This window comes from Equus przewalskii, chromosome 14 (assembly GCF_037783145.1).
Source record: "Equus przewalskii isolate Varuska chromosome 14, EquPr2, whole genome shotgun sequence".
Classification (NCBI taxonomy): Eukaryota; Metazoa; Chordata; class Mammalia; order Perissodactyla; family Equidae; genus Equus; species Equus przewalskii.
Genome location: NC_091844.1, coordinates 63058207 through 63083405, shown reverse-complemented (window position 1 = coordinate 63083405; position 25199 = coordinate 63058207). Strand labels below are relative to the sequence as shown.

Genomic DNA, 25199 nt, shown 5'->3' with positions numbered 1-25199 from the left:
GGGCACAGACATGGCACTGCTCATCAAACCACGCTGAGGCGGCATCCCACATGCCACAACTAGAAGGACCCACAACTAAGAATATACAACTATGTACCGGGGGACTTTGGGGAGAAAAAGGAAAAAAATAAGATCTTTAAAAAAAAAATTGTAAGGACCAAGTTTTGGTCTGCTAACCACTTTCCAGCTGTGTAAGCTTGGGCATATCATTCAACATCCATGGGTTTGATTTTCTCACCTGTAAATTGGAAAGATTATATCTACCTCAGAGTTTTATGAATTTTTTTAAAAAATCATGTATGTAAATGCCATTTGTTGGTGGCAAAGTACCATATGAAGTGTTAAAATAGTAAGCTATAATCCAAGCACATAAGGGATATCTATTTCTCATCCTTTATGATCCCTCCTAAAATAGTGGCCCTTTTAACTACAGATATATTTTTGCTAGAATGTTTAGTAACATCAAGAATTGGTTCATTGATTTCACGTAGCTTCAATTGGGGTACATGTCTGGGATCCTAAAGTTTGCCCAATTCTTTTTTTAGAGATTAATAATGCCTTAACAGAATCATGAGACCATCTGAACCATTTTTGGTGAACTGGACTATCTCACTGTAAACTACTTCTTAAAACTTTTCAGTGACTCTTTTTGTAAGCTTTGTTCATGGCTCCTATTTCTTAAGTTTCTCTGTAACCAAGTCCCAAATACCTGCTTTGCCTTTTATTTCCCTTAGTCTGTTTGCTCTCTCATTCACTCTCTTTCTGGAAAGTTCTTCCAGTTAGAGTTCTCCTTTTGCTTTTTCAAAGAACGTCATTTTGAATACACAGCTTCATAAAGCTTGTCTACCAGTGAGTACATAGTTTCTCCTTCCTTTTAACATTATATCTAATCCTTTAATTTCTGGGTTGCTTGCATATTTTCTCCATAGTTCTCTGGCTTCTGCTAAATACTCTACATACCCAGTTGTTTTATTGGCCCATGTCCATATAATCTGCCTACACAGTAACTGTTTTTTTTACTAATTTTTATTTTTTTATAGTTCCTGGTAACTGACTTCTACCGTATCTCAATTAGTATAGTTCTTGGCACACTTTGATTATATGGAGTCTGAACATCATCTGTGATGATGTCTTCATCTTAGTAATCCTCTATCAGTGTCCTGAGAGACAGGTCAACTATAAATTTCAGCAGGAGCCTTCTCCCTGACTACATCGGAGCCAATAATTGATCAATTGTTTAAAAAAGGTAATTAAAGCTAGAAATCATAAAAAATATAATACATCTTTTACTTATTTAAATTTTAACTTAAAGACTGTAAATGTAAGGGGCTGGCCCAGTAGCATAGTAGTTAAGTTCATGCACTCTGCTTTGGCGGCCCAGGGTTCACAGGTTCGGATCCGAGGCATGGAGCTACACACTGCTCATCAAGCCATGCTGTAGCAGCATCCCACATGCAAAATAGAGGAAGATTGCACAGATGTTAGCTCAGTGACAGTCTTCCTCAAGCAAAAAAAAAAAAAAAAGAAAGAAAAAAATTCATTGCTCAAAAAAAAAAGAAAGAAAAGGGGAGCCAGCCCCATGGCTGAGTGCTTAAGTTTGTGTGCTCCACTTCAGCAGCCCAGGGTTTCGCCAGTTTGGATCCTGGGTGCAGACTTAGCACTGTTTATCAAGCCATACTGAGGCGGCATCCCACAGAGCACAACTAGAAGGGCCTACAACTAGAATATGCAGCAATGTACTGGGGGGCTTTGGGGAGAAGAAGAAAAATAAAAAAATAAGTAAAAAAAAAATAAAGATTGGCAACAGATGTTAGCTCAGGTGCCAATCTTTAGGGAAAAAAAGAATGTAAATGTACGTTTATTCACCAATCTTTGAAGAAGGGACAAAGTCTGTCTTTGAGTAGAAGCCCACTCTTAAAGCTCTGCATGGCTTATCTAGCATAAACCGTTATCTATTATGCATTATCTACACTGCCCACTTTAAAGGGAGTGAGAATTTAAAAGCCTTTGCAAAGTAAGTGAGTGCAGAATCCCTGTAGATTTTTACAATTTTTCTCAATTTTCTACAATTGTCTTAGCCACACCTAATTTGATAGCATTCTTTTTACTGAATCAACTTTAGTTTCTCTAAAGCTTTAACTTGTTCTAGAAACAATTCTTCTATTTACATTCATATTTTATCTATATACTATTTAATTATGTAATTACGATAATACACTGACACAGAATGTTAGAGAATAAATATAGCTGAGTCTTGGTTAGCATACTGCTCAACAGGTAAGAACAGAAGTGTGTGGACCCCTCCAAGAACAGCCTGCTAGCTGTGAGCATTCTACCTGCTTGGGGCATTAGCCAGGATGTTCTTCAGAGGGCGAGAGAGCATCGGTTAATTCAACAATTTGGTTAAGTGGTGGCTAGTTCAGAGTTTGTATCGTACTCCAGTCAAAGGATCTGCTGTTACACAGAACAAAACGTATTATACCAAATTTAGGTTAAAGTTTTTAAGAGAGATTCAAATTAATTTCATTATATACATGATAGACTAACAGCTCAGAGCTCATCTTTCCGGAAAAGTAATTAGGAAAGGAAAGATAAATTTGCAGAATAGGCTGTAACATTTTTGCTCCGCTGTAAAATTCCCCAGGACAACAGACATTCCAGCAATGAGCAGTAGCGTACTGATCTGAAGTAGTGTCATGTGGAGGACAGAACTGGGGCTAAGGGGTGGATGTCAGGAAGGTAGATTTCAGATCAGTTTGCAAAAGAACTTTCCAATAGCTTAACTAGAGCTAGTCAGCAAATAACGGTCTCTTGGAATTGTGGATGTTTTCCCAGAAGTATCCAAGAACAAGTGGGATACCTTCTGGCAGAAGGGCACCCACTTGCAGCAAGATGATTGTCCCAGGTGGCCTTTAAGGTACTTTTGAACTTTAATATCCTAGGATTTTTATTTCTAAACTACTTCTTGGCTCCCACATAACTTTTTTTTAGGTTTGGTCTAATGTTTTTCACTGCCTGGGCCTTTGGCCACTAATTTACATTGCTGTACATTGCCTAAAAGCACTCAAAACACAAATAACTAAAAAATGTCCAAACCAGACCACTCATCACATGTAAGAGTGTATGGATATGAAATATAGCCCAATGCTTTTATTTCCTCGGTGCCTGTGATAATTGCTCAATAAAAACTTTGTCCTTGAACACTCTAAAGGAAGCGGTAAATATTTAGTCTTGGCAACTGCAGCCTTCAAGCTTCACCCACAAAATTCTATTCTCTGTCTTGGTTGGTGCACAGAGGAGACTCTGGGTTAGGAACTAAATTTCCTTTTATTTTATTTTATTATGTTTTTCTCTTGATAAGGAAGATTGGCCCTGAGCTAACATCTGTTGCCAATCTTCCTCATTTTGCTTGAGGAAGATTGGCCCTGAGCTAACATCTGTGCCAGTCTTCCTCCATCTTGTATGTGCGACGCCACCACGGCATGGCTTGATGAGTGGGGCATAGGTCCATGCCTGGGATCTGAACTCACAAGTCCTGGGTCACCGAAGCAGAGCCTGCAAACTTAACCACCGTGCCACCGATTTGGCCTGAATTTCATTTTTAAAATAGAAGGTACAATGAAGAGAACACAAAAAGGTACCGTATAATTCATGCAGATATTTCTCACTCTAAGAAAAGCACAGAAACAAGACCAGAAATTATAAAACATACAAACTGGAGTGATTATTTGCATTATAAAGTAATTGTTCTTTACATAATTCATTATAGGATTTTCTTAAGTATCGGTTTTTTTCTGATATATTTGAGAGCTTATTCTCACAACACAAGCTAAATCCTAAACTTCCACATCTAGAAACCACCTTCATGATTTTCCAGCTCAGCTCCTTTATTTACAGGTAAGATAGTTGAGGCCCAGAGAAGTTGTAAATATTATTCTTAGGGTTATATAGCCAATCCTTGGCAGAATTGGCACAGGAACCTAACTCAGAGATTGTTCCACTCACCATTCTATTTCTCAAAGCTGAGGACCCTTGGCACCACATTCTTCTAAAAATTGGCTTCCTTTTCACTCACTTAAATTTCGCTTAGTTTGTTTTGTTCTCATTATTAAAATAATATGTTTCTTAGAAAATTGGCAAATACAAAAATATATGAAAAAAGACAGTCCCCTGCAGGGTCACCATCCAGAGGTAATCTGTCACTATCCAGAGGTAATCTGTCACCCTGTTGACCTCCAGATTCTTTGAAGGGACATCCATACTCCCCCTCCCTCAACAGAACTATCTCACATTTGATCCTCAACCTACTGAGATCAGGCCCTCAGACTTCATCTCATCGAAAGTTCTTTCTCATGGGTCATAAGTGAGTGTCTGTATGCTAAAGCCGTTAGTCTCCTCACAGACTCCGTCTTCTGAAACAGTTGACAGTGGCCTCTCATCTTCCCTCCCCCTTCTCTTCCCCTTGATTGATCCTGGGACATTACTCTTTCCATATCTTCCTACCTCTCGCCCTGGTCTTTTTCTATCTCGTTCTCAGACTCTTTTTCTCTTGTCCATTCCTTGAATAATAATGTTTAGCCCTCTTGTTACTCGGTATTTCTTGTCCTGGGATATTTTATCCTCATCTCTGAGTCAGCTATTACTTCTATGGTGTGGACTGCCAAATAAGTAAGTACCTTCTGCCTTCACCTCTCTCCTGAGTGCCACACTCCTGTTTCCAGCTGCCTGTTATTGGACCTTTCCCCCAGGGTGTCTTGTAAGCATCTCTGCCTGAAATTATCCCAAACCCTCTCCAACCTGTGACTCTCCCTGTGTTCATTCATTGCCAAACATCAGTGCTGGAAATCTTAAAGTCATACTTTAATTTTTCTCCTCATCCATCCAAGCCATCATAACATCCTGCCAATTCTACCTCAACAGTAATCTGAATCCACATCTCCCCCCACTCCTCTGTTACCGCTGCTCTGGGCCAGTCCTTCAGCATCTCTTACCTGGACCCACGGCTGTAGCCTCCTGACTTCTCCCTGCATCTCCCATCAATTCCTGTTCCCCATTGCTGCCAGTCTGTTTTCAAAATGTAAGTGCCTACTACTACTACAGCATGAAGTCCAAATCCATCAGCAGAGCACGAAGACCCTTTACACTCTGTCTTAGTCTCTTTGCATCCTCTGTAACCTAGCTCACTGCTTAGCACCGTGCCTGACCTATGGCAGACACTCTAACTCTTGAATAAAATTACCTCTCCATGTTCAAGAATATGTCCCTTCTATTCTTCACCATCTCACTCCCAGCTAGTTCTGTAGAATAAAAATATTCATTTTATTAAAGATATAATGGAACCACACTTAAATGAGGAATTATCTATTCACACTTCTGTGTCAGAGGGATAGTTCCTCTATGTGCTTTGGGTAAATTGTGGAGCAAAAGAAAGTATTTCCCTGCTGTCCTGGGGCATGTGCAAATTGTGCTTATGGTTCTGACACTTGAGCTCAAACAGCATTCTTGTTCTTTCTTCCTAGACAGGTCCACTACAGGTTTTGTGTGTGTACATATTTTTTTAAAGCAAGAAACCACACGTAATATTATTCAAATGTTATATTTGGCAGAGTAGGGCTTTTTAAAAATGTGTTTAGTTAACCTGTAAAATAAATTAACATTGAAAGAATTTTTAAAAAATAATTTCTGATTGGAAAAAAAGACCTTTGGTAGGAAAAAAGTTTAAGACAGCGAGACCACAGTATTTAGAATGCAAACATTGGAAAATGCCATAAGACTTCTGAGGTCTTATTGTGTGTTTGTAATGGATCTATACCATAACTGTAGGTAGGGCTGAGGACAATATGCTCATTTGTTTAAAAAAAAAAAGAAAAAAGGGGTCAGATTTCTTATGTTCAAAGACAATAGTGAGAAGAGTTTACTAATTACCAAACCATACTTTTATTCTTATGAAATTTTCTGCTTACTATATGTGGTATCTAAAATAATATCTAAGTTTTTAATAAAGAGAGTTCGATATTTGAATGAACTGACATGCCAGTCAATCAAAGTGACAGATTCACTCTCTCTATATAAACCATTTAATCCTAATACCACAAGAGACACCCACACTGTTGCATTAGAAATGCATTTTGGATCCTAGAATTTGCTATAAATAAGGCCTGAAGAAGAGCGGTTTCTACATTTCCTTTTAAATGTTTCCAGACATTTTACATGTCGCTTCAGATTTGGCTTTGTTCTCGCGGTCATCTTCACAGGCCCTGGCGACGCCCACGTGTCAGTGTTGTGACGGGGCTTGTGTTGCTGTGATGTCCCCTCTCTCGTCTCTGTGTGCTGCCTCTCCCCACTCGCCTCAGGGTGTCCCTCCCGTTTTGCTTTCTCTGCAGCACTGTGTTCTGGAGTCTCTTCTTTCACCTCTATCTGCCCGCTTTTCTTCTCCAGACTTTCCAGTTTCTAATAATACCTCCATAAATCACAGGCTTTCTCTTCTCCTCACCCTCTCGAGACCCAGCCTATTCCTCTCCCAGGCTCACTTCTCCCATTCTCTTCTAACTCCTTCACCAGAAAAAACAAAACCAGAAAACCCTTCATGCAACCTGGCAAGTATTTACTGCCTGCCTTTTAAGTGTGAGGCCCTGAGGCGACTCTCTTCCAACAGAGGCCGGCATTGTCCTCTACCCCAGCACCTAAGTCGGAAACACAGCTATCACTTGTTCACATGTTAGTGCATCTCTGCCCCATCCTCAGGCTCTCAAAGTCAGTTCTGTGACTCCTTTTGCAGACCACCTCACCCTTGCCCTGCTGTACACACACAGACCTAAATACAGTTGTGCTTTTTCTCTCTCTCACCACTGTCACACCTTATTTGCTGGCCAATATTTTTTACATTTATTTTTCAAGAGCTTGGTTCAAATGTCAACTCCTCCAGGCAGCCTTCCATGATAGCTTGTCTGTCTCCCCCCCCCCCCCCCAGCCCCCAACTTCTGCACTGTGCCTTTGGTGCTCTCCCAGCACTGTCAGGGCCTGGCTCCTCACCTGATTGACCTCTTTAAGGACAGGAACTGTGTAGAGGAATCTTTCAAAGTAACTTTTCTCTTGTACTTTGCTATCTAACCTTCCTTTTGACTTCTTTCACATCTTTTATCATCTGAAGTTACCACCTTTCTACAATTTTCATTTTTATTTGCATCTCTTTGTACCAGTCCATTCCTATTGTTGATGCTTGTTTTCTGAAACTGAGCAGTGGCTTTCTCCTAAATTCTGCTTAAAACATACAAAATCTTCTCATTTTCCAGGAAAAGAAATATATGAGTTTCCAAGTTCTCTTTTACTCCTCCTTGGAATATTACACTAAAATTACTCATAAAAACATGAGCTAGTATAAAACACTAGTGCCTAGGGGGCTGGCCCCATGGTCAAGTGGTTAAGTCTGTGTGCTCCCCTTGGGCAGCCCAGGGTTTAACCGGTTCCGATCCTGGGCCCAGACCTAGCACCACTCATCATGCCATGCTGAGGCAGCATCCCACAGAGCACAGCCAGAAGGACCTACAACTAGAATACGCAACTATGTACTGGGGGGCTTTGGGGAGGAGAGGAAGAAAAAGAAAAAGATTGGCAACAGATGTTAGCTCAGGACCAATCTTAAAGAAAAAAAAAAGAAAACGGAAAACGTTAGTGCCTGCGGAGATGTTTAAAATAAAAAAGAAGCTTCCTCACTAATTCTGTTGAAAGTAATTTACTAAACGTTATCACAGTCACAGAGTTTTATAAACTGATAAAATTTTTCAAGACTTTTTCAGGACTGTGGCAGGTGTTTCATTTGGGGCCATTGTTTACTGACACGTGTTTGTGACGTTGCTCTTTGATCGTTGTCACAATCCTGAATGTCCCAGGAGGGTATGGAGAGGATTCGCTCCTAAAGGCCTTCAGAACACATTGCAAATAGAAAGTGATGGCAAAGACAAAGGCCCATTTAGAGTTTTTGTATCCTCTTTAACCCAAGAAATGTTCTAGATTTCCTAACCCCAGCAGCCAACCTGAGATTAGACATATTCAAGGAAAGACTACAGAAGAAAACAGTCATATAAATGAACACCCATACCATCTTCTTTCTGACGAACAAAGAGAGAAGGAGCTTCTAGAAAGGGCTCTTCCTAAGCGGCACCTACAGCTCAAACCTACCCCTTCCTATTCAGAGCAAGGGAACACCATCGCACTGTACGTGGCCTTACAGCTGAACTCTACACCAGCAGGGGTTATCTGCTGCCCCCTCCCCATTTGTCTCAAACAGAAAAAAGACATAAACTGAAAAAAAGCAAAGCAAAACAAACTCAGGCTAGTCGAGGTGCTAAGAAGCTGAGCCCCATAGAAGAGGTTTGGGGAAAGCCCTAGGGATGGGACATGGGACCCAACCTAAATATTCTCTTTCAGAAAGTGAGGATGCTTTATAACCTGCACTGTCTATCATGTGGAGTTACTCTGTGGATCACATGTAAAGACCTCTGTAAAAGTTCCTTCAAAAAGCTCACATTGGGCTGGGCTGGTGGCTCTGCAGTTCAGTGCACACGTTCTGCTTCAGCTGCCTGGGGTTTGCTGGTTCGGATCCTGGGTGCGGACATGGCACTGCTTGGCAAGCCATGCTGTGGTAGGCATCCCGCATAAAAAGTAGAGGAAGATGGGCATGGATGTTAGCTCAGGGCCAGCCTTCCTCAGCAGAAAGAGGAGGATTGGCAGCAGATGTTAGCTCAGGGCTAATCTTCCTCAAAAAAAAAAAAAAAAAAAAAAAAAACTCACATGCAGGCCAGCCCCATGGCATAATGGTTTGGCCTGTTCCACTTCGGTGACCAGGGTTTGCAGATTTGGTTCCTGGGGGTGGACCTACACCACTCATCAGCCATGCTGTGGCAGCAACCCACATGCTAAATAGAGGAAGATTGGCAATAAATGTTAGCTCAGGGCAAATCTTCCTCTGAAAAACAAAAGGCACACATATAAAAAGGTCCCCAAACTGGCTTCTTATTGCCAGCCATACCCGTAGGATTAAAATACACAGATTGCTGGTTATACAGAGAGGTTAAGCCAACCTCTAAATACAAATTGAAAAAATCAAATCTGAAAATATTGAAGGAGAAGTAATATATTTCTTAGAAGTCCATGGCATAGATATGTAAAATAGCTAATCTTATTCATAAAATCTTTAAGAAAAATGAACTTCACTCTTTTTAATGCTTGACGCTTTCTATAACTATTGATTTGATCTTTTCAAATTATTTTGTGATAGAAACATTTCTCCCCTGGCAGCAGTGACCTAAACTCATACAGAGGTTCTTTAAAGAAATCACATTACATGTATTTACTGGTCAGAATGTTCCTCCAGTGGAAAAATGCTCTAGGAAGTTTTTAAAGGTTAGGAAGATAGGGCAATTGTAGTTTTTCACAGAATGACCTTTGTGGACCAGCTTTTTAAAAAGAATTTGCATCTCTTTCCAAACACGGATGAGGGCCTGCCTAACCCTCAATTTCAGCTGTGTCAACATTGAACTTTCAAACTGCTTGGACAGAAAATAAGAGCAAAACTTGTAACAACCAATATAAAACTTGAATAATACAATGGTATTATTGATTGTTTCCCTTATGTAATAACCTGTGAGTTTCATTCCAAAGAAGACAAAAGCAAAGATAATTTTATTTCTTAGTTTCTGTGCTGTGAGTGTAACAAACATTGTAGAAAATAGACACTGTTTATATATATATATTATATACACACACACACATACATACATACATATATACAGGTTTCGACTCAGAAGCCTGTGGTTTCTGATTACCTATGAATGTAGCAGTTTTCATTGACGTCCTACTGCATAGTCTTCCATTTTGTAATAAATACCATGATATACCTACAACTTTGAACACAAGAATAAACAATTATTGAGCCTTCTTTTAACAGAAACTGTAAACTTGATTGGCAAAACTCTAGTTGTGTTACTGACTTGATTTATATTTCTAAACACCAGCTGCATTTTTAGGCCAACTGAAGAAAACAAATGAGCAGAATTGTTAATAGTCATAGGGTGTCAGCTTATTCACAAGTCTTGGAGGAAAGTTCATAAGCCTTTTTACAGGGTTCCTGATCGATTTAACAATAATTTAAGATAACCTACTCTTAGTTTTCCCAAGTGATTCCATGTATAAGAGCTTGGAGCACCCCCTGAAGAGCCTGAACTGGTGGTGGTCCATTCCATTAGAGTGGGCAAAGCACATTTCTATCCTCTGCACACTGAAAAGCTAGATGAGATGAGAGATGTGGCAGATTTTATCCAGTTTCACACACAAGGAAATGATTTAAAACCGCTTCATAAACTGCACAGGAATCAGCATTTCACTTTTTTCCTGGACAGTTATTCTAGGCTTGAATTTGTCATCAGCTATTAACACTAACTTAGAGTCCAAGCTGAGTTCTGTCAAAGACAGAATAATATGGGAAATAGCCCGAATAATCTGAGAATTAGCCAGAATCTAGTGTGAGAGGGGTCTTTTACCTTCGCCTTAACTATGCTGTGTTCTGGGAGAAATATATACATAAAGGTTTGTTTGCTACTTTGCTTGTTTTTAATGCCATGAGAGGAAAGAAAAAGCAGTACCTTTTCTGATAAAAATTTATGAATTTACATTTTAAGAACACCTTCACTATTTGGTATATTAATCAAAATTTCCACAGTCACTTTGACTCTGCCAAAATAAATATATAGGAAGCTATTGTGAAAATAACTCATTAAATTTTCCTAATATAATTATCTACCAACTTCAAAAAAAAAGGTAGGTGTTGGCATTAAAGTCTTATCCTCACTGGCAAATGTTTGCCCTTTGTCCCTATAGTTTCTTTGGGTCTTACAACCCCAGAAACAGCAGAATTCTAATGAAAATATTTCATTAGAATTAATCTAAGTAATTGTGATGACAGTAGTCAGCTTCTTATTTGACATAACAAAATAAAAACTATTAGTAAATTCTAACTGGGTTATAGGTGGTAATTTGAACTCTAGCATATAGCAGGGAAGAGATCAGACTACTTCCCAAGTCTAGTTACAAAATACTGATCATTTTTTTAAAAGCACAGACTTGTTCATGGGCTTTAAATCTGATTGGATTAAATGATTTATAGTATTATCTAAAAGTAGGTGGAGTTCTCATCATTTGTCTTCTTTCATATCACCATGTTTGTCTTTTATCACAGAGGGTTAAACTGAGTCTGTTAGAATATATATTCCTCCAGGCCACACTTGGGCTGGGACTAGAGCCCAGGCTTGAAATTCTACCCTGAGGTTTAGCTGGCACTCATTAATTTCATTCAAAGTCATATCTTTGCAGCAATTTAAGTAGTTAGATTTTCAGTAATGAAAGGTTATTTTATATACTCCAGGTGTCTGCAATGTTTTTCTGGTTATCTTCTGCTTTGTACTATTGAGAAAAAATTGGGGGCATGGTTGAATCAAATAACCACCTAAGGGGTAATTATTATGTGTGGCCCCCACATGTCTGGTCAAGTGTTGGGGAAAATTTTCATTGATTTAAGTAGGTGTTATAGCTCAGTAAAGAATGGTCCTATGTTTGGCAAGAAAGCAGATATGGAAACTACTCAGAGCCAAATTTACAAGAATAAAGTAATTGGTTAACGTAAAAGGAAATGATTTTGACAGATTTACACTCTTGGGGTGTGTTAGAAATCCACTAAAACTCAGGATTCAAGTGCATTTTTATCTTGAAGTGGAAGAATCCAGTACTGAAAGTGGAAAGCAGCTTTCCGTAAATGAAGTGCCATTGACGCATCCAGTAGCATTTCTGTTTCACCATTGGTCTGGACTGTTTCACCGTTGTGTTTTCTACTCTGTTGTGATACAGACAGATCTGATGTGTCCTGTCAACACTCTTTTTACTTTCTCCACTCTGTTTAGACTTAGATGTGGATCAACCCAAAGAAGAAAAGAAAGAATGCTACTATAATCTCAACGACGCCAGCCTCTGTGATAATGTGCTGGCCCCCAATGTCACCAAACAAGAATGCTGCTGTACCTCCGGTGCTGGGTGGGGAGATAACTGCGAGATCTTCCCCTGCCCGGTCTTGGGAACTGGTAAGAACCAGCTAAGTGGTGGATTCATACTTGCGTTTGGTCACGTGGTTATCTGTGGGCCTTGGCGTGTTCTCATTTTGGTTACTACATTGAAGCCTTGAAGTGAAAACACTCGCTGGTACCTGCCCATAGTTGAAGTGAGGTGAGAGTACCTTATAGTGAGTTTCATTCAGGGCTGGAAGCATCACCCTCATCGCACCTCAATATGAATTCTTAAATTTAACTTCTATCACAGAATATGCTGTTACAGTGGGGTTCCATATGATATTTTGGCAGAAAGATATTTCAGTTTTATTCCATTTTTAAGTTGAAACCAATCTTCTTTGCTAAAAATGACACAGCATTATCTGTAACTAGAGCTTACATATTTAGGCTAAGATTTTGCTTGATGGATTGTTATTAGTAATGGAGAAATAAGTCATAATATCAATTAAAACATGGGTAGATGAAATATGCACGAACTAGGAGAGTTTTTTAAAATTGTAAGTAAACTTATGAAGTCGTTAGATTCATTGCACCTAATCCATAATTTTGGAGATTGTACTGAATTCATTTGCCTGAATTAAATGGCAAGATTTGCCTTCAAGTTACTGAGTCAGAGAAAGCAAAACTGAATTTAAGACACATTCACGGAAGATGTTTTTTATTCTTTTTACAACTTCTTTTTTCTTTTTTTCTTTTTGTCTCTTCTGAAATCAGCTGAATTCACTGAAATGTGTCCTAGAGGGAAAGGTTTTGTCCCCACTGGAGAATCCTCTTATGACGGTGATGGCGAGAACTATAAAGGTCAGAATCAAGCGGAAATGAATTTGCAGCATGTGTACATATCAGACTTGTCAAGTACAAGCGTAGCTTGAGCTAGACAGATTTAGAGTTCTTTTGAGCCATGGGAACTGATTAAAAAGCCTTTAATTCTACCATTGGAAGAAGACAGGCCCCTGTGGACTCTGGCAGAGTCATATCTTGGGAGTTTGAACACTTAAGGCTCTGTGACCTTGGGATGTCACTTGACTTCTGAGTTTCCATCTCTTCATCTCTGAGATAGGAATAATGTCTCAAAGGTTATCATGAGGATTAAATGAGATAACATGTAAAAGTACTTAATATTCTGTACTTGATAAATGTGTTCTTTTTTCCCAGAGGTATGTTAGAAATCATATGTTAGGACCATACAATTTTGACCATTGTCATGTTGATCTTTATGGTCATCAACAGAGCTAAGACTCTTGCTTTTTCTAGAACTCATCATACTGTTGTTAGGACCTTTTACTAATGGCCACAGATCCATAAGAAATGGAAAAGAAGAAAAGAAAAGTAGATGTGGTTCATATCTTTAATGCTATTAGTCTATAGTTCTAAAATAAATGTGCAGCCTTTTTATTTTGGTGAAATTTAAACCACATGTATGAATATTTGCTCATTAACTACTCACTTTTGACATTTCCATGATAGAGATATTATGACATTTCATATACAATACGACATTTTTTTCTTTGAAGTTTAATGTTGAAAAATGCTAAGTGGCTGAAAAACAGACTAAAACCATTTTTATTGTCCGTCAACTTTTGAAAATCAGTATTTTAATAATATGGTATAATTCAGTAGCTGGACAAGAAATCTCATATATGTTTTTTAAATACATCTATGATTTAGTCCAATTAAATAACAAGAAGACTTTGCTTTGCAATATGTATGTAATGATTTTCAAGTTCACAAATATCATACTGGTTTTTTGCAGGGATATAGTTAAATCTCATTTCATATTATGGAATAAAGTCATCCTGGGGGCTGGCCCTGTGGTTGAGTGGTTAAGTTCTCGTGCTCCGCTGCGGCGGCCCAGTGTTTCGCTGGTTCGAATCCTGGGCACGGACGTGGCACCGCTCATCAGGCCATGCTGAGGCGGCATCCCACGTGCCACAACTAGAAGGACCCACAACTAAGAATATACATCTATGTACCGGGGGGCTTTGGGGAGAAAAAGGAAAAATAAAATCTTAAATAAATAAAGTCATCCTCTTAAAAAAAAATAAATTGCTCCTTACCTTATCTTAGCAGTGCTATAAATGGTTGCAGTAAGGTTAGGTACAGATCCCAACAGCCATATATTGTGGACTTGACTTTACGATTCTCCAGCTGTGTATCTTTGAGCAATTCATCTGTGAAGTCTCCAGTTTTTTAAATGAGGACTTAGATGACATTAGCTCTGAAGTGCTAGAACTGATGCTAGTAATAATAGCAGTAGAAGCAACAGATAATACTTTTTGAGAGTATACTGAGTCCTCTACGTGGATCTCCTCGTTTAAGCCTTTCAGTCCTGTCAGGTAGATGTTCCCATCATCCCAGATTTACCATCGAGTAAAATGAGCTTTGGAGATGGTAAGCACTCTCAATTCTGTGGAGGAATGGGTCTGCCAACAGCCTTATCAGCTTGTGCTTTCATTAGGTTATCACCAAAAAGAAAACTTTCATCACGCTCCATCAAACTCTTCTTGGACGTTGTCTTCATATCAACTAGTTAAATGGGCCAAAATATACATTTATAGAAAGGCACATTTCTTAAAAGCTATATTCTTCAGAGAATATTGTTTATGCCATTATGGAATCCATAGACTGTTTCCTCAAATACGGGCTAGCATCCCAGAAACCATATTTATAGATAGACCTTCTCTAATAATGTTTTGGGCCTTGTTCCTTAAATGTCACAGACAAACCTGATTATGTTTCTACATCTGTAAACTAGGCCTAACTTTAAGAATTTTACATTGCTGTGTCTTTAAGAGTCTTTGGTGTAGAAATATTATATCTAACTTGAAGGCCAGTATTGGTTAGACTCTTCTCTTTAGCTGAAAGACCAAAGCTAACTCCTCTTTCTGTGTCTCCGTTTCTTCACCCATAGATGCAGATGAATGCCTACTGTTTGGACAAGAAATCTGCAAAAATGGATTCTGTTTGAACACTCAGCCTGGTTATGAATGCTACTGTAAGCAAGGGACATACTATGACCCCGTCAAATTGCAGTGCTTTGGTAAGTTTTAAGAGGATCTAGTGTGCCGTGAAAATATACGGATGGAAAAAAATAAGTAATGCTGTGTATTAAAAACAATTTCTTTGAATCTAAATCATGTCTTGAAAAGATGTGTAAATGTTTTACGGATCTTTTTCTTGAGCAATAAGATTTATGAAAATCAAAAACCTCCACACTGCTATTTAAATAGATTTGAAACAAAGAGTTAATATTCAATGTGGAATTATAATTCAGGTCGCTGGTTTAGCTGAAGTGTTCTTTTGGTCTGGGGAACCTCCTGTTTCATCACTCATACCATGCAAGTGAAAGTCATTTTTAAATACTGACCCAGACTTTAATGCTTAAGCAGAAAACCATACACGCTAGGCAGAAAAACATAGCAAAAGGAAATAATTTTAAAACTACCATAAATAGGCATTTTATCTTAAATTTCTAAGCGTATCTTGTTCCTAAATGTTTTCTTTTTTTATTTAAATGTGAGCAGCAGGGCAACATTATTTTTCCAGTCAATACGACTTAACATTTTTGTAGTCAGAGCTGTTCTCTTTTGGATGATGCTGTGTAGTTAATTAAAATGTGGCAGACCCTGGAATCTGGACTGAATTTAACAGTGTGAAAGTTTGGTAAGTGTATGAGGTGCAACTGATTGCTGATTTTCTTCAATAATTTTTTTTTCCTTTTAAGATATGGATGAATGTCAAGACCCCAACAGTTGTATTGATGGCCAGTGCATTAACACAGAAGGCTCTTATAACTGCTTCTGTACTCATCCATTGGTCCTGGATGCTTCAGAAAAGAAATGTATACGACCGACCGAATCACATGGTATGCTTGGATGTGAGATTCCGGTCTGCATCCAAATAAATGTCATAAAGTTTTCCTTTTGACTGAAATGTGAGCTATTGGAAAATAGAAAAATTGATTCCTCGAGCATTTTGAAATTAAAATGAGATGCTAAGAGAAATAATAAGATGCATATCATCCACATGTAGGAGATTTAATTCCCCAAATGTAGTCATTTAATGGACAACAGAATACAGAGTGGCTGAGCAGATGGCAGAGCTGTTCCACGCTTGAGAGTTCTGCACATTTAACCCTCAAAGGCAGCTGAGGAAGTTGTAAGTTCAGGGAAAGATAATGAGGTTTGCTTGACTGGACTGGAGGACACGGATGAGGCTGGGCATTCAACAAAACAGTGGAATTCAACAAAGTCTTGGAGACCCCTGAAGTCTGCTGATAGGAATCCCTGTTCATCCCCAGTGGGGTAATGTGCCACTGATAATTGGCATAACTGATTGATGCATCGTTACATTCAGTAGACAACTTTAGATGAAGTCAATTGAAAGGTGGAAAGGTTAGAACTGAGGACACTAGGATTGAAGTGTCCCTAGTCTGAGGTTTTGGCAGATGAATTGGGTGAGAAAGCATGAATCCAAAAGACGTTATGTAGAAAGAAATGTAGGATTTGACAGAGGAGCAAATGTAAAAAAGCAAAGATTGGGAAAAGCAGAAGTTCATCAGGATTATGAAATATAGAAGCAAGATAGAGGGGGTGTTTTATGTAATGATGGAAAGCTATAGAGGGAAGGATTTAATTGGAACATGATGGGTAGGTTGAATTTCAGCTGATGGAATGACACCCAATTGGAGATGACAGAGGTTTGATCCATGGAAAGATCAGGCTGGCTTCAGACTTTTACTTGGAAGTCAGTCTTAGAGATGGAGATGGAAACTTTGAGACTCGTTGGCTTCTACCACAGTGTTTATGAAATAGGAATAACAGTGCAATTGTCATGGAACCATGTCTTCCCTTTCAGAACAAATCGAAGAAACTGATGTCTACCAAGATCTGTGCTGGGAACATCTGAGTGATGAGTATGTGTGTAGCCGGCCTCTTGTTGGCAAGCAGACGACTTACACTGAGTGCTGCTGTTTGTATGGAGAGGCCTGGGGTATGCAGTGTGCGCTCTGCCCCATGAAAGACTCAGGTGAGCCCTTATCTAATTCCTTCTGCTGGAGGCCTTTCGGAATAAGTTCACCTCACCTCCTTTGGAGCCTGACAATTCTCTTTTACTTATATGTCTTCACCTTCACTCCTGATACCTTACTTTCATTGGGGGTGTGTGTGTGTGTGTGTGTGTGTGTGTGTTAGGGGAAGAGCAGGGTTGCATAAACATCTGGCTCCTGGTTTACTTCCAATCCAGACCCTGTCATTAATTTTTGAAACCCTCGTTCCATTTTCCCCAAAGAATGATAAATGACCCAAAGAAGCATAATGCAATTTAGCAATTGGTGACATAGATCTTTAGAATTTATATTTCCTAATACTACTTTTTTTCCTGCAATCCTTCTCACTTCTCACGGTTTCTACTTGAGCAAAAAGTGTTAGAGCCTGTAGAGAATCTTTGTAGCTGAAAGTCCAAGTTTTTATGTGAGAGAGATCAGAAAGAGGTTAAAACAATAAAGGAAGAGAGTAGAAAGTATGAAAGTGAAAACGTATTTGAACAAATCTCCTTTCCTTTCAAGTTTTAGATCTGGGCTTAAACCTTTGGTCAAATGGCAAAAATGCAACAGGCTAAGCTCTCGGTTTTATCCCCTCCCTTCGTGTCAGAGGAGGACTGGAAGGTGCTGACTCTGGGCTCCTGGACTGGGCTGTTTGGTGACTTTTGGCTTGTGCGCTGACTACGTATTTCTCTTCTTACCGCTGCAGCTCCTTACTGCTCATTAAAGGAAGGCACTCGGAAGTGTTCGGTATATCGCTTTGTCTTTGACTATAAAATCAATTTGTTAAAGCTAGAAAAGTACTATGTGGGTATAAAGTAAAGGAGTTTATAACGAACAATTTCTCAGAATGGTTGGGGGGGAAGGGTTACTGGAGAAAAGGAAATGCATTAATTTTTAGTTAATTAGAATGCAACTTTCTAGCTATTTAATAAATTATCTTTTCAGCTTGGAAATAACTTACAACCAATGTAGCATAAAAAAGAAAATAATTCGAAATGCTATAAAAGGAAAATGACTAGCAACGAATGAAGAGCAAATACATAAAGAAATAGATGACAATGATAAGAGCCCAGAAATGGGAGATGATGGGTTCTGGGACTGGAATCTAGAACGGCCCTCAGCAGCTGCGGGACTAGGGAAAAATAACCTCCCCCGGGCAGCTCATTTGTAAAACGGAGGTGTCTATATTTATCTGTGGGGTTGTTGTGAGGGTGTAGGTAGAGCAAGAATACATATTGTCATTACTGTTGCCTCTGTCCCTGGAGGCAGATGCCACAAAGGAGAGGAAAGTGAAGTCCATGGGACTTGAGTCGTCCTCTCACAATGCTCTAATCCCTCAGATCTTTTTGACTTAGGCAGTATATTTCATTGTTTAATTTTTTTCAAAAATAATATATACTTCTTCTAAAGAATCAAAGATGTTATGTCACCCTTTGCCTCCCCCATCGCAGCTGAACCTCTGCTCCTTAGAGATGTTCACTCTTAATAGTTGGTTTTTTGTCATCCAAGCCTCTTTCCTATGCATTAATTTGTTGTTATATGTTTATATTTATATTAGTTATTATATTTATATTTAAGATAATATTTAAAACTGAAATCTGTATCATCAATCTAAGGTGCATTTTGTTTTTATTTTACTCTTCAGTATTTCTGAAATTGGGGATGTCTTATAATTGATGGCATCTAACAATGGCCACAGCCAGTTTGTCACACTTTAACATCTGTTATATCAGGATGCATTTTACAATCTATGGTGTCTTAGAATTGATGAAAGATAGTAGTTTTTTAAATGGCTGCACAGACTCTGTTTTATAGATGTACCATGGTTTATTTAGTCACCTCCAGCACTGGACATTTGGATTGTCCACCTCCCGCCCATCCACCCCACCCAGACTCAATCTTGTAAACAGTGCTGCAATGAATCTTCATGTATGTATCTCATATATACCTGTGGGAGTGCCTCAGTAAGAAAATTCCTACAAATGAAAATACTAGGCTGGGATGTATGAGCACTTTAAATTTACTATATTACTCTCCAAAAATATTGCACAAATTTACACTCACATTGGCACGTTTGACATGTCAACCTCATAACCCTTTTTTCACACCCTTCTACCACTGGATATTCTCAGTCTCTAAAGTTGTTCTTATCAGATGGGTGAGAAAGGTACCCTATATATCTCTCCCTATTTCCAGGGAATTTGAGCAACTTTTCCATGTTTATAGATAATTTGTATTTCTTTGCCAATGAATTGTTTATCTTATCCTCTGCCCTTTTTTGTGTGTGATTTTGTGTCTTTATCTTATTGATTTGTAGGAGCTTTGTATACATATTATTTTACGACCCCAACATTTGGGTTATGGTATGCTTGTTTTTATGGAAACTCCTTTATGAAAGGTTCTGTGTATGTTTGCATTTTATTTCTCTCCCTGTCCTGAACCTGTGATGTTAAGTATTTGCTGCATGTAAATCTGACAAGCCAGTGCCTTTGAAAGTCAAATTTAATTGACTAAGTCTTTAAGAGGATATTCAAGTATTTTGCTATGAGAAATGAATTTTAGAATATTGCATCAATTATTTTTAACTTGGATTTTACAAAACAAATTTTTGAATGTAAATTTGAACAGATACTTGTGAACAAGTGAACAAAATATTGTATAATATTTTTAGGAGAGTATGAGGTATCAGAAAAAATGGTACCACACACCAAATTTTAAAAAGTTGAGCATCATTGCTACACTCTTTCTAGTTAATAGACACATAGTACTTAAGATAAATTCTCCAAAAAGAATCTCTATATAGTCAGCCCAATCCTCAAAATCAGTGGTTTTCAGTCTTTTATTTTTTTAAGCAGTGGTAGTCTTTTGTCAACTGAATTATTACTATTTTAACTTCCAGTATATAAATTCATTGACATCATAGATGCTCGGAGGACTAGTTGATGTTCTAGTCATGTCTACACCAAAGCAGCTCCCACTGAGCACCTTTCTGCAGGACTAGAGTGACTAATAGGAGCATAGGGGTGAGCACATGGCCTCTGGAACCAGGTTGCCTGGGTTTGAATCCTGGTTTGGCAATTTCTTGTCTACACAACCTTGTTTCATTGTCTCTCTGTGCCTCAGTTCCTCTTGTGAAAATAATATCACCAGCCTCACAGGGTTGTTGTAAGAATTAAAGTTCACACTGAATACTTAGAACAGTGCTTGACACATGGTAAGCATTCAGAAAATAGTAGCAGCTGTTGCTACCACTGCAAGGTGACTCAGATCAAATGCATTTTCAGATGTAACTGAAACCCAAGGATCTTATAAAATACACAATTACCTGAAAGCATCTGAACATGAATTAAGGATAGACAAATGCAGAAATGATTGTTCTCATATGAAACTTTCTCTTCTAGACCACTGCTTTATAATCATTAATGGATGTGTCAATTACCTGGAGATCTTAACAGAAAACAGATTCTGGTTCCTAGGTGGGGGTGGGGGGGGGGGGTAGGCAGGATTCTGCATTCCTAACAAGTCTTAAGGTGATGCAGCAGCTGCTGGTCCTCAGACCACACTAGCAAGGTTCTAGAGATATCTAACAGCATGCAAATTGATTTTGTTAAAAGCGACTTTAATTCTGCTATTAATTTTTCAAAGAGGAAGCAAAGAATGTGGGAATTTTAAAACTAGTTTGTGGGCCGACCCCATGGCCAAGTGGTTAAGTTTGCACTCTGCTGCAGCAGCCCAATGTTATGCTGGTTCGGATCCTGGGCGTGAACATGGCGCTGCTCGTCAGGCCACGTTGAGGCGGCGTCCCACATGCCACAACTAGAAGGACCCACAGCTAAGATATACAACTATGTACTGGGGGATTTGGGGAGAAAAAGCAGAAAAGGAAAAAAAAAAAAAGATTGGCAATAGTGGTTAGCTCAGGTGCCAATCTTAAAAAAAAAAACAAAAATCTGGTTTGTTCATAATTTATGTCATTGAACCTTTTAAATTTGCTGTTCATGGATATCTTGATAGTTGAGAAAGGACTAGATTGTCTGTTTGTTCATATAAGCACTGGGTTGATCCCTGCCTGCCGGGCACTGAACCTTCCAGTTTGCCTGGGAGTGCAGCACTGCTTGGGGGAACAATTAGTTACTGATGGAAACAGTGCTGGAGGAATTTGAGGAGTAAATCGCACTTGTCATCGGCTTTGAGCATTAAAGTGCAGTGTAAAGTAAAGCTTTGGCTCCAGAGCAGGCTTTCACACTTCTGGTCCAACAGGTCATGGGCACTAATTCTTGCTAAGGCAGCAACTCCATCTGAGAATACTGGCAGTTGGAGGAGGTGGGAGTGGCTCTCTGAATCGTGTTCTCTGAAGTTAGATGGCATCTTGGGGATTGGTGCCACAGGCAGGAGAAATGAGCGGAGGGTGATGGATTGTGTCAAGGTCACTTTACATGAGGAGAATTGCACAGTTGTTTAATTCAGTATGTTTCTGGGGCTGCTTAGGATCCCATTTTAATTCTCAGCTGAAGTCTTAGAGGCCAGACACCAGGCGTGAGGAGAAGGCTGCAGCTCATCCAGGGCGGCACTGCAGATGCGACAGTGGACAGTTTGCTGAGGTGGCCATGTCCTCACAGCCTCCCCCTCCTCAACCTCTGGAGGCCTCCGTTCCCTTATTCCTGCTCCTGCCTCCTCTATCTCTCCTTCCCCTTTCGAAGCCCTCTAATCCTGCCTGCTCTTAGAATGTTTTTTTGGGAGGATCGGGGTGGGGGGACATTGAACGGCTTTGGGATGATCCTCAAATGTGGACTTTTTATCATGATACCATGCCAGCCTCTGCGAGAAAAAGATATTTGGAAAACCAAGTCAGGGAAAACAAACCACATATCCGTATCATAAACAAGGGTGGTCATTTTTTGAGCTTTCTGGGAGTTTTCAGTGCTGTGCTAGAAGGAAATCATAAGGATGATTATCAGAACTTTGAAATCTTTGGTGGATGTGGAGTTTATTGGAATATGAGTTTTCTATCTCCACTGTAGAAAAAATTATGATAGCTAACATGCATTTAGCACAGTGCCAGGCACTATTCACAATACTTTCCATCTATTAAGATATTTAATTCTCCGGGCCCTCCTTATGAGGTAGGTGTCTAATTACCTCCTTTACCTGGAGAAGCTGAAGCAGAGAAGATTAAGTTACTTGCCGTGGCCATATACCAGTAAGTGGCAGATTCAAATCCAGGCAGCCTGGCTCAGCATCCGTGCTTTTAATCCCTTCAGTGTAACTCAAGTCCCTTTCTCTCCAGGGTCTCAAAGCACATCTTAAAGTCTCCCTTAGAATATAAAAGTAACAAAGTGAAAAATTAAAGCTGAGATTTTTAAATTTTCGCATACCTTGTGTGCTTAGAGAAGAGACAAACTACATCTTTAGAGCTAGGCAGTAAGCTTAGCAAAATTAGAGATGGTGCCTAAACCTACGGATTACAAAATATGTAGGGTGCCGTTATCTCAGGACCTACAAATGAAAGAAAATTAAACAGATTAGAACACTGGGATCTAAAGTTACCAGGGATCTCAGTGTCTGTGGTTATCTTGTTAAAATAATTAGACTTATTTTAAGTAAATTGGACATAAAGACTTGATAAACTCTTGATCTAAAACTGAAGAAATTTTCCTCATAGGACACTTAGTGTGTTGGGAGAGTGCCACCTATTGGTGGTATGGTGTACTGCACCCCAGATGATTAAACCTCTGAAGTACTCTTGATGAGAGTCAGGCGTTGAAAGATGAGCGTGGTTAAAAAAAGAAAAACTCTAAGGAAACTGAAGTGACACAAAACAAATTGGCAAATGTTAAAAATAGTTTCATAAAACACTAGTAGTGATCAAAATTCAGAGGCATTTGTCCTTAGTTTTGCTGAGAGAGCAGCTTGAAGATACAGATATATAGATCCATTTGATTCAAAAATTCTAGTGCCAGGAATACAGATTATCCTTGTACTTGAGTGCTAGGAAAAAAGATATAATCAGGAGCAAGCCCCATGACCAAGTGGTTAAGTATGCGCGCTCTGCTTCAGCGGCCCAGGGTTTCGCCACTTTGAATCCTGGGCATGGACATGGCACCGCTCGTCAAGCCATGTTGAGGCGGCATTCCCACATGCCACAACTAGAAGGACCCACAACTAAAAGTACACAACTGTGTACTGGGAGGCTTTTGGAGAAAAAGGAAAAATAAAATCTTTAAAAAAAAAAAAAGATATAATCAGTATAGCGTAGGAGAGTTTAAAATCAATTCTGTAAGCAGGGAATTGGTGGATAATTTTTGGCGCATCCATAGAGTGGGAAATACTTTATAGACATTTTTTTAAATGAGGCATTATCTATAAATCGTAATATAGAATTATGTCTGTTATTTTTAAACAAGACAAACAACAGCATGTTTAGTAAACTGTTATATATAAGGTGCGGTTAGGAGTAAGAACCATGTCTGAAATACCATACAAATTATTTATAGTTTACCTGTTTTCAGTTTTAGTTAAATTATTTACATATTCCTTCATTTCGCTATTTACTGAACACCTATTATGTACTAAGAACAAACTTTGGAACAGATGTACAGTCTTTTCCCATGAAATATAAAATCTAATTCTGTAAACTAACATAATAGCAATTATGTTGTATTGCTAAGTAAGAATAGTTTATTCCTAAATATTCTCGCTTAGATGTGCACGTGATATCCTTATTTAATAAAGTCACCGTTTGCTATGACACAAATTTTTGAATACTTCCAAATAGCTAATCTATCCCCAATTTTTTCATATGGTTTTGCAAATGTGAAAGAATTTGGACTGTGTCTGAACAGTTGAGCTAGTGATTTCTTCCATATCCGTGCACAGCTCTTACATGTTCCCAAAGATCTCAGTGTAAGAAGTTTCATAATACCCTTGGAGGTGTGAAGGAAGACAGGGATTTGACTCATGGAGTAAACTTGAAAAAATATTGTAACTGGGCATGGTTGCAAAAGGCCTTTCAGCAGTCCTAGTTTAAAGGCTTTTCCAAGAAATATGTTTCCAAAGAATGTTAATAATAACTTTGGAACATCTTCCATGTGAGGCACAGTGCGTGGTCACCGCCTTCAGCTGAGGCAGTCCAGGGATCTCGTTCTGCTTTTGGCACTGCTTCTGTCAGTTGCACTGGACAAGTTACTGCAGTCTCCTTTATCCAAAGCTCCGCGCTCTTTTGTGAGGTTATAGTAATTAGTACTCTGAGTATGAAAGCATTTGTCATTTTGATCGTAGATCCTGAATATTATGATTAAAGAGTGTGTAGCTGTTAATAAGCTTTAGTGGAGAATTAAAAGTAAACTGGAAGGATCCAAAAGGCCTCCTAAATTGAGTGGCCAATGCCTGCACGCAGAACGTGTACACTGGGTACACACAGAGTGTCCTCTCAGTGGTGAGTGGTCCAGCTCTTTGGGGCTGAATTCTTAGTATCCACGGAACTAGATTGAATAGGATACCATATGAAATGGCAAGTAAGCAAATTCTGTTGTTTCTTATTGAAAAGGTTCTTTTATTTATTGGAAAGCTTCCCCTTATGCCCCTGGAAAAGGGTGCAAATACTTTTCTTACTATAAAAGGGTTATTGCAAAAGAAAATTTAGTAATGAATTATGCACATCTAGCTTTGTCGTTTCATGTGATCATTACGTTGGTTTCTTCCTTTGTAAAATGGCGGTAGCAACAACACCGGCCTCTGAGGGTCATTTGAGGGTTAAATGTGATAATGCGTGCGAGATGCTTTACATGCAGTAAATACTTCATAGGTGTTAGTGATGGTTATAAGTCAAAGCCTGTTCCAGGAAATGAGTTAAGCTAATGATTATTCCCCACTGCTACCTTGTTATATGGTGCTAGAAGTCTCTTTGACAGGAGGCAAGAATCAGAGACATTGAGGGAAGGGAGAGCGTTTGGGGACTAATGCAGGGCCAGATACCTCTGTGGACCCCCAGAGAAGCCCAGAGAAGCTGCTTCCGTGCCCCTCCAGGCTCCTAGGCCACCTGT

General features: G+C 39.1%; 1 protein-coding gene across 29 annotated transcripts in view; it reads left to right on the top strand.

Moving 5' to 3' along the window:
• Positions 1-25199, top strand: part of LTBP1 (latent transforming growth factor beta binding protein 1) — a 382985-nt gene that overhangs the window by 339879 nt on the left and 17907 nt on the right. For all 29 annotated transcript variants that reach the window (XM_070574194.1, XM_070574192.1, XM_070574191.1 and 26 more), the window contains 5 exons: positions 11952-12128; positions 12828-12914; positions 15025-15153; positions 15838-15978; positions 16971-17141. In XM_070574194.1, the coding sequence (XP_070430295.1) occupies positions 11952-12128; positions 12828-12914; positions 15025-15153; positions 15838-15978; positions 16971-17141 (705 nt within the window). The remainder of the gene's footprint in view (positions 1-11951; positions 12129-12827; positions 12915-15024; positions 15154-15837; positions 15979-16970; positions 17142-25199) is intronic.